This window comes from Amblyraja radiata, chromosome 20 (genome assembly GCF_010909765.2).
Source record: "Amblyraja radiata isolate CabotCenter1 chromosome 20, sAmbRad1.1.pri, whole genome shotgun sequence".
Lineage (NCBI taxonomy): Eukaryota > Metazoa > Chordata > Chondrichthyes > Rajiformes > Rajidae > Amblyraja > Amblyraja radiata.
The window spans coordinates 34,713,456-34,725,994 of NC_045975.1; the positions used below are offsets into that span (position 1 = coordinate 34,713,456).

General features: G+C 46.7%; 1 protein-coding gene across 1 annotated transcript in view; it reads left to right on the forward strand.

Annotated features, from left to right (window-relative positions):
* The first annotated feature begins 234 nt into the window (after positions 1-234).
* pamr1 (peptidase domain containing associated with muscle regeneration 1) overlaps positions 235-12,539 on the forward strand; it is a 63,926-nt gene continuing 51,621 nt past the window's right edge. Inside the window, exon 1 of the mRNA XM_033039251.1 lies at positions 235-627. Within this exon, the coding sequence (XP_032895142.1) occupies positions 507-627 (121 nt within the window). The 5' untranslated portion in view covers positions 235-506. The remainder of the gene's footprint in view (positions 628-12,539) is intronic.

Below are 12,539 nucleotides of genomic sequence, written 5' to 3' on the forward strand. Positions count from 1 at the left end.
GTAAGGAGTCACTGGGTTCAGGGTGAGTAATGGGAACATGTCAAACCAAATCACAGCAAACCTTTGGGCAGTGAGAAAGCTGCCAATGGAAGAGTAAGCACATTTTATTGTGCTCCAGCTACAGACTTTATTGCAACACAGGGTGCTGTGGTAAATCAGCGTAGCCTTGGGGGAACAGTGAATTCCAGTTGTCTGACCGTGATGTCGGAGGGAGGGGGGAGCTGTTTAAAAGGGTGACTGTGAGGAGTGGGATAGAGCAGGGCGAATGTTAAAGGCACACAAAGCCTGAGCCGCACTCTGCCTGCTCTTGGTGTGCTTGCCAAAGGCACGGCGGCTTTAATGGAAAGACTGGAGCTCCCACAGAGGGTGATGTCATGCATTTCTCATCTGAGAGCCGACTGTTTTTTTTGATGGAGACTTTTTTTCAAATGCTGTGGTAGGAAAGTACTGGGGGATCCACGGCATGAAGTCACAGGGAGCTGGGGAAGGAAGGGTGTGAAGGGGACATGCTGGCTGCGGGACAGAGGAGAGGGGAGCTGAGGCGGGCGAGCAGCCACAGGATGGGGGCTTGGACAGCGCTGAGCTTGCTGCTCCTCCACATGCCGGCTGTTCTCAGTCTGCCCAAAGGTAAGGCAAACCTGGCGAATGTTTCATCCTCTCCCCACCGCAGTGGGACAGGCACAGAGAACAAGGCAGCGGGCAGCACTGTGGCAATGTACCACTCCGGGCACCCAGGGGCGATGATCAGAGCACAGGACAGTTGGGGTCAGTGATCCCAGGGAGGGGGGGGGGGGTGCGTGTCCGTGATTCCCGGGGAGAGGGAGTGAGTGTCAGTGTTTCCAGGGATAGTGTGTGAGTATCGGTGATCCTGGGAATGGCGGGGTGCGTGTCAGTCTTCCCCAGGGGTTGAGAGTGACGGTCAGTGTTCCCGGGGACAGTGTGTGAGTGTCAATGTTCCCCAGGGTGGGGTGTGAGTATAACAGTTCCCCAGGGTGGGGGTGTTTGTTTCAGTGTTCCTGCCATTGTGTGTGTGTGTGGGTCAGTGCACTGAAGTTTCCAGCCCTGATCCACTCGCATGCATTTCCCTGTCCTGTCACATCATCCACTTAACCTTGAAAGCCCATTCCTTGTAACCATTTACTCCTCGTTTCATTCCAATGCTCCCTTTCCCATCGCTGGTGATCCATGTTGCTTTAATTATTCGGGTATAATCGTTTCCTGCAACCACATCCAGTTGCCCTCTGGGTTTGTTATCTAGTCGCTCCCTGTTCATTGATCCATTCACTCCTGCCCTTTCTTCCCCCATCCTGCTGTAGATTCCCTGTGTCCCCCTTGTCCAGTGTGTGCGTTCTTGGGTCCAGCTGCCCTGTGTCCCATGCTTGACCAAAATCAGGGCTACGCCACTCACTGCCCTGTCTATGTCCACGGAACTTTGCACTCGGTAATCGGTGACTGCCTGTTCCATGAGCTTCCACCCTCTCCCGTCATTGCCTCTCTGCACGCTGTCCTTTCTCTCTGATAATCTTCACAATGATCACCCCTTTGATCATTCTGTGGTTTTGCTATGAATCGACAGCCTGTTCAGTTTCCACATGTTGTTTCCCACCTCCAGCTGTCAAAATGGCACCATTGGCAGTGAGGTGTGTGGAATGATCAGAGGTACTAAAATATACAGTGCAATCACGACTTTCTTTTAGATTTTTCATTGGCTTTTTTCACATGTCATGCTTCTGTTTGGTAAATTCTACAGGTTGCTGATTATAATTGTTATTATTATGTTCTGTGAAATAAATATCAAATTATTCTCTGCATCATATACTGAGTGGTATTCTCCGCATACGCTGAATTTTCCCCTACATTTTTAATTCTGTAAATCATTCACTGTAATCTATACTAAGTGGTATTCTGCTTCTAATATATATTATATCTGGAGTACTGGAGTACTGAACGAGGAGACCAGGCAGTAATGGTTTCCTGATTTAAAAAGGGAAGTAAATGTGCAGGAAATATCTGGAGATGATTTACTAGACTGCTATGTGATGTGAGTGGGTTCTCTCGTGAGATCTAAGGAGGGGTCGCTGGCCTGAAATATGGTTCCTCCTTGCACGGAGGCCACTTGTTGGCTGAGTTCTTCCAGCATTTCTGTGTTGGTCTTCTGAGGACAGATGGATTGAGTTAACCTTTTAATCTGCTGTATTGTAGAGAAGTGAAGGGGGACTTGATTGAACCTAACCTGAGGTGTAGACACAAGGAACTGCAGATGGTGGTTTGCAAAAGAGGACACAATGCACTGGAGTATCTCAGCGGGGGCCAGGGAGCATCTCCGGAGAACACGGATAGGCGGTGCTTTGGTCAGCACCCCACTTCAGTCTGATCGTGGGGTGGGGAAGGAAAGCAGGGCGAGGAGAGGCAAGGCAAAGCATGGCAGATGATAAATAGATAGACGTTGGGGGAGCGGCTGGGGCTGGGGGGTGGGGAGTGATAGGCAGATGGTTGGAACAAAGGTCAGGGATTAAAATTGGTGTGAACAAAAGGATTGTCGAGTTGCAAATTGTGAAGCCAGAGGAAGGAATGTGGGTGGAGGGGGAGGGGAGAAATAGGTGTGGGGCATGGGGGGGGGGGGGGGGGGGGCGGAATAAAGGGGAGGTGTGGGGGAAAAAGTGGAGAAGGAGGGGAGGAAGATATGGAGTCACCTAAAATTGGAGAGTTCAATGTTCATACCATTGGGCTGTAAGCTATCTAAAAATAACATGAGGCTCTGTTCCTTCAGTCTGCATGTGGCCTCACTCTGGCAATGGAGGAGTCCCAGGACGGAAAGATCAGTACGGGAATGGGAAGGGAAGTTAAAATAATTAGCAACAGGGAGATCCAGTATGTCTCAGCAGACCAAGCGCAAGTGTGGACAGAATGGCCAGTATGTGAATGGGAAGGGGGGTAGACCTCTCCTGAGGTAACTTGACAACAAGGATGTGGAGAAGATTTTTCATCTTGTGAGATAATTTAAAAATCAGAGAATTGCTCATTTAAGGAAATCTTTTTTCTCTCTGAGAGTTGTGAGTATTTGAAACTCACTTCATCAAATTCTATGGAGCAGGAACATGACCATGTTTTTGACTATGTTTAAGGCAGAGGTGGTTTGATGCAAGATAAGGAGGAAGGTGAAAGCTTGTTGAGAGTTAATGGGAAAATAGACTTGAGGTCAGTCAGATTTGGAATGATCTTGATAAATGGTGACGCTCAAGTCTCCTACTAATTCGTGTGTTCCTATGTTTGTACTCCTCACAACATGGATAGGACAGGTTTAGAGAGATATAGGCCAAATGCAGGTGTGGGACTAGTGTAGATGGGATATGTTGGGCGATGTGGGTCAGACCCTTACCCATTCATCATCTCAAGCCTATTACCACTTGCTCCACCGGGGGGTTTAGTATAGATAGCTCTTTTAATTAAGAGTGAATGATGTGCTAAAGGTTCTCCAGAAATATCAGCCGCTGTCATGAAGTCCCTGGTGTGAGAGTGAAATGGACCCATTGTAATTAGTGGAAGTTGTCAGCTCAGTGAGCAGCCGGAATGCAGGGCAGTGCAACAGTATAACACCAAATGCCATCCATGCTGGATATCTGGAAGATGTTTCAGAAAGACTAGAGAGTGGTACAGAGTTGGGAATGTCGAGTAGTCGACATTTATTTCAGCCATGAAGCCATATTCTGCTCTGAGGCACAACTATTAAATGGATTAAATCAGTAACTGTGCACTATAGATTTGAAGAATGGTCATTTCTCCTACTGCAAACAAACATGTTGCAATGACAAGCTGGAAAGAACGCAGAGGAGATGTATGAGGATGTTGCCAGGACTTGAGTGGCTGAGGTATAGGGAGAGGTTGGGCAGGGTAGGACTTATTCCTTGGAGCTCAGGAGGCTGAGGAGTGATTTTATAGAGATGTGTAAAATCACGAGGGGAATAGATAGGGTGAATGCACAGTCTTTTACCCAGGGTAGGGGCATCAAAAATAAGAGGACATATGTTTAAGGTGAGAGGGATTTAAAAGCAACCTGAGGGGCAAGATTTAATAGGACCTGAGGGGCAACTTTATCACTCAGAAGTTGCTGGGTATATGGAACAAACTTCCAAAGGAGGTAGTTGAGGCAGGTTCTATGACAGCATTTAAACACACTTGGACAGGTACATGGATAGGATAGGTTTGTAGGGATATGGGCTAAAAATGGACAAAGGGGACTAGCTATGATGGGGAGTGTAGGAAGGAACAGCATATCCTGGTTTAAACCGAAGATAGACACAAAAACCTGGAGTAACTCAACGGGTTAGACAGCATCTCTGGAGAGAAGGAATAGGTGACGTTTCGGGTCGAGACCCTTGGTCGGCATGGACGAATTGGGCTGAAGGCCCGGTTTCTGTGCTATATTAGTTTATCACTGTATGTGTTTATAAACAGTGCCACTACTGTGACTGCACAGTGACAGAGGTTTATAAGTGGCCACTGGGAGAATTTTACGACAATAAACTTCACATTATCTACAATTAGCTTATGTAAAGTGGTCGAAACAAACATGGTGGTGATTGTGACCTCAGGGCTTAACATGTGGTACCTGCTCCAACCATTGCCTCTGCTCTAAGCTGGCTCACTGACCACAAACCTTTCCTTCATGTCTCTCAAATTGCCTCTGTTGCTGCTAACGCTCTGGTCCTTTTGCCTTGTTAAAAAAAGTTCCAACCCTTGACCTCCCACCCATTCTAAAAAACATAGAAAAGGTATCCGTTAGAATGAAAATGGATAAAACCGATTGCAATTGATATGATAACAACATGGAACATGTACCCTAGCAGTGACCTTGTAGGGCCATCATGATGTTGTAGTTACGACATCTCCTTGACTTGCGGGTCAGATAATTTATTTCTGTGTGCAGAAGACAAAAGGTTGTGGGTTTAGATCCCAAGTGCCCCCAAATGTGGAGTCAAGAGTGCAGGTAAAACTTGCTATCGGAAAATACTTATTGGTGCTACTGGGGATGTGGCAACAGTCCACACTTGCAATGCCAGCCCGAGAGCAGGTCCTAGTGGGTGATGCAGGACCAAGGGGACCAGAAACACACTGTAGGACACACACTGTGAAGGGAAACCACAGGACTCCTTACAGTAACATCACCTTAAGAGCAAAGTAAGCTAAAGCCACCTTTTCTTTCATATCCTCGGTGTGGCACATTTACTTCACTCATGGACTATATTTTGTGCTGGTGACAGACTTTTGCCATTCTACGTCACCAGCTACTGCTAACTGCATCTTCCTTCATTGCCCCGGTGAGTTCACCACAACCCTTATTCTACACTCATCGAGCAACAAGGGAGTCAGTCCCTTTCACCTCAGTACACTACCTATCCTCTCTCGTACACAAGGGTATACTGTTTCAGGCCATGCCTTGCTGATCTCTTGACTGAAGGTCTTAAAGTAAATATCTTGAAGATCCCAACAGCTGCCCAGGTGGAGAACTAAGTTGCTATGGCAGCTTAGTGTGTCAGAGGTTGTCTCTGGAGTGTCGGAGGTTGAGAAGAGACCCAATAGAAGTATACAACATTATGAGAGGCATAGATAGGGTAGACAGTCAGAAAAGTTTACCTAAAGTTGACATGTCAAAGACGAGAGGGATACATTTTAAAGAAAATGTGTGGAGCAGGTTCTTTACACTGATAGTGGTGGGTACCCGGAATGTGGTACTCGGGGTGGTGATGGAGGCAGATATGATAGTAGCATTTAAAAGTATTTTAGATAGGTACATGGATATGCAGGGAATGGAGGAATGTGAATCAAGTGCAGGCAGAGAAAATGAGTTTAACTTGGGATCATGTTCCGCATGAACATTGTGGGCCGAAGGGCCTGTTCTGAACGGTCCTGTTCTATGCTGTAAAGCGGTGATGGTCATACACCTTGAATTGCAAACACTGGCAGCTATATAATCGTGGCATGTGTCACCTTTGTAACTGCCCTGACAAGTTACTTTTAAGAGTGAAAAGTTTTATGATCACTATTACAAACACTGCCTTTTTTAATTCCAGAATTTATTTGGATAACTTTTATTAAATTTCCCAGTTGCTGTTCAGGGATTGAACTGTTGTCCAAGTTCGAATAGCTTGAGTACTTCAGTAAATTTATTGCCAATTAGAACCGATGACGTTTAAAAGGTAATTGAATCTTAATGAGGTGCCAACTGCACATGGTATATATCAGTTACAGGCAGTGCTGAGAGCTGAACATTTTAATCAACATGAGTCAGAGTGGCATAGCCACTGGATCATACAAATACTTGGTGGTGTTCAAACATTAGTCACATACTTGGTGCACTGCTCTTGTCCCAGTTGCCGACTTCACAATGTGTTCCCACCACCGACATAGTAAGGGCTGCAAGCCGGCAGCCCTGCCAGCAGCGTGTCAGTTTTGCTACTTTTTTAATTTTTTTAGTGTGTTTAAATGTATGTTTTTAATGTTTCTCTGTGTGTTTTGGGGGGGGGGGGGGGGGGGGGGGGGTAAGGGGGTGTGGGGGTGTAAGGTGGAAACCGCTTCGGTCACCTCCTCCACGGAGAGGCGACTTTTTCCATGTCGCCTGCCTCGTGGCCTAACATCGAGGATCGGGCGGCCTTTCCCGGAGATACGTCCGGGGCTTCAGCGGCGGGCGCAGCGCGGTCTCTCGGCGTGGAGCGGGCGAGCCCTCGCCGGGGCTCGCCGGAGGGAAGCACTCCGTTCTCTGGCCCGCGGCAGCCTGAAGCCGCGGTCTGCAGAGCTCCAGCTGGCGCGGCGTCCGCAGCCTGGGATCCCTCGTTGGGGACCCGGGCGAAGAAGAAGCTCCCACCGCTGGCCTGCAGCCAATTTCTACCGTGGGCGCGGCGTGGACTTACCATCAGGAGCGGGGTCCCTCGCCGGGGACCGCTGGGGGGGAGCTTCGACCGCCGGCCCTGCAGTCTGCGGTGCTTCTGGCTCCGGCGCGGCGGGAACTTTAAATCTCCGACCTCCGGCCTGCGGCCTACACCAACTGATGGGGGAGGCACCGTTTCAGGACTTACCTTGACTTTCATTCATCTGGACGCCCGCAGTGGCGGCTGCGGAGGGTTGAGGTCCCAACCACGGGGGAAAATGGAGGAGGACTGGCCAAATTTTGTGCCTTCCACCACTGTGATGAATGCTGTGGTGGATGTTTGTGTTAAATTTTTATTGTGTTTTTGTGTGTTCTTTTTCATTTTACCGCTGCTGGCAAATTGATTTCACTTGTACTTTATGCACAATGTGATGAATAAAACTGATTTTATTGTATTGATTGTATTGTATTGTTGCACAGTGGTAGAGTTGCTGCCTTTACAGTGCCAGAGACCCGGGGGAGATCCTGACTGCAGGTGCTGTCTATATGGAGTTTGTACGTTTTCCTGTGACCACGTGGGTTTTTTATCTCGGTGCTTTGGTTTCCTCCCACACTCCAAAGGCGTGCAGGTTTGTAGGTTGACTGGCATTGGTAAAATTGTAAATTGTCACTAGTGTAAGATAGAATTGCTGTATGGGTCGTCGCTGGTCTGTGTGGACAACAGTGGACCTGTTTCCACGCCGCATCTCTAAAAAACTAAAAGTGCCCCTTATATAATTGTTCAGGAACTGAGCGGTTCTGGTTGACCCATTACAAGAAGGATGTGTAGGCTTTGGTGAGGGTGCAGGCTTACCAGAATGCTGCTCTGATTGGAGTTCAATGCCACAGTGCATGCGAGTGCGTGTGTGTTGAGGTGGGAGAGGGAAAACATCCAAAGATTAGGAGTGTGAGAGAATACATTCCTTGTCCAGTTCATTCTTGGGCAAAACAATCTTTGTTGTAAGAACCCAAGTATTACATCTATTCTGTTTTATAAGTGGTTGCAGTAAACACTAACTATAGGAAACAGCTCATGAACCATGGCTGTTGTGTTAAATGAGGTGCTTGTGCAGTAATCAACCAGAACCAAATGTCTTTATGATACAACCAGTGTACCATATCTGCAGTGTGTACTCTGTACAAGAGAAATCCCATGTACCATGACTGCAGTGTGCACCATCTACAGGATACATCCCGTGTGCAATAACTACAGCATGAACGGCAGAAAATTGCTTCGTTTTTTTATGGCGGCACCTTCTAATCCTTCATCATCTGGATGCATGTGGCCTTGCAATCTCCACCTAGTTCCACCATAACATCTCTACTCGGATCTATATTGCCATTTCTTCTTCAGCTGTCCATGGAATTTAAACTATGGAAGCTTCCTCTCCCCCGCTGGGCCATTGGACTCATCTTGCAACCTAAGCGACTTTGCCACAGTTGACCAATTACTGCTTTGCCTAACAATTCTAGATTCTGATTTGCTCTATTCAGATTCCTCTCCCATTCACCAAAGTCAGCCAACTCAATTGTTACATTCAGGATTGGGTGACGTGTAGACATCCTTAGGTAAATGTAGAGCTTGCAGTAGTCATAGAGTGGTACATAGTGGAAACAACTTGCCTACACCGACCAACATATCCCAGCTATACTAGTCCCACCTTTGGTCCATATCCCTCCAAACCAGCCCTATCCATGTACCTGTTTAACTGTTTCTTAAACGTTGGGATAGTCCCTGCCTCAATTACCTCCTCTGGCAGCTTGTTCCATACGTCCACCATCCCTTGTGTAAAAATCTTACCCCTCAGATTTCTATTACATATTTTCCCTTTCACCTTAAACCGATGTCCCCTGGTCCTCGATTCATCTACTCGCCTGGCAAGCGATTCTGAGCATCTACCTGATCTATTCCTCTCATGATTTTATACACCTCTATAAGATCAATTGGCTTGCATTGGGTTAGGGTATCGTGATTATTGGCTGTTGATGAGGTGAATGTTGGTTGACAGTGGGTTGAATATTCATGTTCATACAGTAAGTTATGTTCAGAATGAGGCCATTTGGCCCATCAAGTCTACTCCGCCATTCTTTCCCTCTCAACCCCATTCTCCTGCCTTCTCCCCATAACCTCTGACACCCGTTCTAATCAAGAATCTATCAATCTGTGCCTTAATAATATCCATTGACTTGGCCTCCACAGCCGTCTGTGGCAATGAATATTGGCCCATTGTGTGGTGAATATTGTGTGGTGCATTGAATCATGGTCTATGCTGTGCTGGGCATCGATCTATGTTATGTCTACAATGCATTGGAGCACACTAGTCTTGTTCAACCAGTGAAGTTAATTTCTTTGTTGGTTGATGTAAGGTTATGATTTTTCCTCTCTGGAAACTGAGCTGCTCCTCTTTGGAAATTTGAAGATGCCCCCTTCAACGTTTAACTTCATCATCACTTACCTGCTGTGCTTTGAATTTCACACCTCGTGGTACCGACCAACAATTCACCTTCACTGAGGTCTCATGAACAAGTCACAGACTGCTCCTGACGGGAGACCCGATGAGGGGTCTGTGACTCTTTGACAGATGATCACTGGCCCATCCGCCAGCCCACCCCTCCTGCTACCAAATGCAGGACCCTGCTACCTTGCTGGCTGCCTCTTGGTTCGAGCCCCCGTCGGTGACATACAGCCACCGACCCCAGGCCTCGCCCCCACTCATCCCCCATCTTGGAACTGCCTGCTTCCCTGTGCTGCAGTTTGTATCGGAGCAACGAGGGAAAGAAAGGCCTTTGCCTCATGCAAGGGTGATTCAGTCCTGCCTGATACCACTGAAGTTGGAGCCACGATAAGTGGCGGTGCAGTGGTAGAGTTGCTGCTTTACAGCACCAGAGACCCAGGTTCAATCCTGACTACGGGTGCTGTCTGTATGGAGTTTGTACGTTCTCCCTGTGACAGCATGGGCCTGCTCCGGGTGCTCCGGCTTTCTCCCACATCCCAAAGACATGCAGGTTTGTAGCTTATTTGGCTTCGGTAAAATTGTAAATTATCCCTAGTGTGAAGGATAGTGCTAGTGTACGGGGTGATAGCTGGCCGGTGCGGACTTTATGGGCCGAAGGGCCTGTTTCCGTGCTGTGTCTCTAAAGCCTAAAGTAAAGTGCCTAGTCAAGGAGCAACATGCCCTATTGTGCATCTAACTGTGACTCATTAACCCTTCTCCAAGGGTAGCAATGAATTTGAATGTTGGGTGCGTCACAGTCTAGTTTATTTTAGTTTAGAGATGCAGCGTGGAAACAGGCCCTTCGGCCCATCGAGTCTACGCTGACCAGCGATCACCCATACACTAATTCTATCCTACACACCTAGGGACATTTACAGAAGCTAATTACCTACAAATCTGCACATCTTTGGGATGTGGGAGGAACCCGGAAAAACCCCACATGTTCACAGGGGGACATGCAAACTCCGTACAGACAGCAATTGTAGTCGGGATCGAATCTTCATCTCTGGCGCCGTAAGGCCGCTACACTACTGCTGAGCCACTATGCCATCATGATTAGGTGAATGGGCATTACTGTCTGGAGTATACAACCTGTAAGGATATAGTGAATCATTCATTTGGTTACAGTAAGCTTATTGTGAACTTATCCTGACTTAAACGACTGATGTCTGGGGCTACTCCCTGGACCTTCCTCCTGGTAAACTCATTTGACAGTTTTGTCTGTGTGAGTGAAGCATCTCCTGGAATATTACCAAGGCAGATCCCAGGGGGACGAGCAAGAAACTGATTTGCAGAGTCTAGAGTTTTGGATGCTGTAATACCTTCACCTCGTAACTCAGCAGACTTTTCTTGAGATCTTCTCCGTTCGTGTTTCCAGCAAGTACCCCAGTTATGTTGCTGCATCTGGGACAAGCTATGCCATGGGTGGATTTGAGCGGCAGGGTGCAGGGGTTGGCATTCCCATGGGACTGTAGTGGGCGCCACCTTCAATTTTGCAATGACCCGTCAGCCTTAGCAGTACCCGACAGTATCGCCACAAAAAGAACACGCTTTTTTAAGCTTCTTCCCTGCAACAGTGAGACTCTTGGCCAAAACACAACAAAATGAACTGATGTCCTGATATAGTGTTTGTGCAAGCTACAATGCTCTATGTGTCTTCTGTGTGTCTTTTAAAAAAAAAAATGTTTAATTTTTAAATTTTTAATTTTAATTTTTTAACGTAACTTGACTCTCTGAATAGCCGCACAAGAGTTCCTATGGGTGTAAGCACAAATGGTAAATAAAGTTTTTGACCTTTGACCTTGAGATGCGTTGTCGGGGCACTCTCCCTGAGAACAATGGAGGAGCCAGCGGAGGTACTTTGTAACTTTGTCAGCACCGTATGTGGCGATTATTTGCATATGTATTTGGGTATGCAAGCAAAGGATTTCACTGTCCCTTGTCGCATGTGATAATAAAGTATTCCATTCCACTCCGCTATGTGGGAGGAAACTGGAGCACCTGGAGGAAAACTACGCGGTCACAGGGAGAATGTGCAAACTCCGCACAGGAAGCATGTGAGGTCAGGATCTAACCTGGGTCCATGGTGCTGTGAGGCAGCAGCTCTACCAGTGGTAGTGGTGCCAACTGTTAATGGACAAGTGAGAGGAAGCACATTGCAGGGCTTGAGGGAGATGAGGAGGAGTATGGGACTGATGTCATTGATGCTTTGGGTGCTGACATGGAGCCAATCAGTCTGATAGCCACCTTCAGTGTTTTCTTAAGTAAGATACAAGGATGGAAGGCAACGGCAACAATTCTCCAATAAAACATGACAGTGAGGCTGCATCTTCAGCCGTTCACTTGGTCATGACCATTACACGTGGATTATACTCACAATGGCCGTTCTGATGTTTTAAGTTGGATGCTGGAGAAGGAGATAGCATATTCATGTTAATAGCATAGTTTCTCTGCAGTGAACTGCTCAATGTATGGTATCCACTTTTTACAATATAGTTGAATATTGCCATATATCGCCTATAGATATATTTGCCTTCGAAGTAAAGTTGGATCATGTTTTCCAAATACATTTTTTTTCCTTCAAGAATAGTTTCTTACCAACAACCACCAGGATCTTGAACACGACACAACACTAATTAAACCATAAACAATGGAGTGTCTCTGGTTGCACTAAATAAAGATTTTGGGCTTCTTTACACTGGTATTGGGGTTATTAATTTGTAGAGTTTTTAGTTTGAGTATTATGTTTATAATCCAGTCTTGCTGCTGCAAGTAAGAATTTCATTGGTACATTATGACAAGTCAACACTCTTGACTCTTGACTCTAGACTAATAGACACCTCAGCTTCATATATACACCCTTACTGCCCATCCAACTAAAACCCCAATCCCAGCATCAGAGGTTTTAACTCCACTTTAAATCCACTTCTGTGGCTTTCTATCAGTTAAGTTCAAGTTGAAGTTTATTGTCATAAGTGCACGTGCAGTGAGGTGCAGGTACTGAGGTGCAGGTATAATGAACAACCTTGCTTATGGCAGCATCACAGGACTCAGACAATACGCAAAAACATAAATTATACATCCTTATGTGAAAAACAACATGATATCTAAATATCACCATTAAATGCCTGGCTCCAATT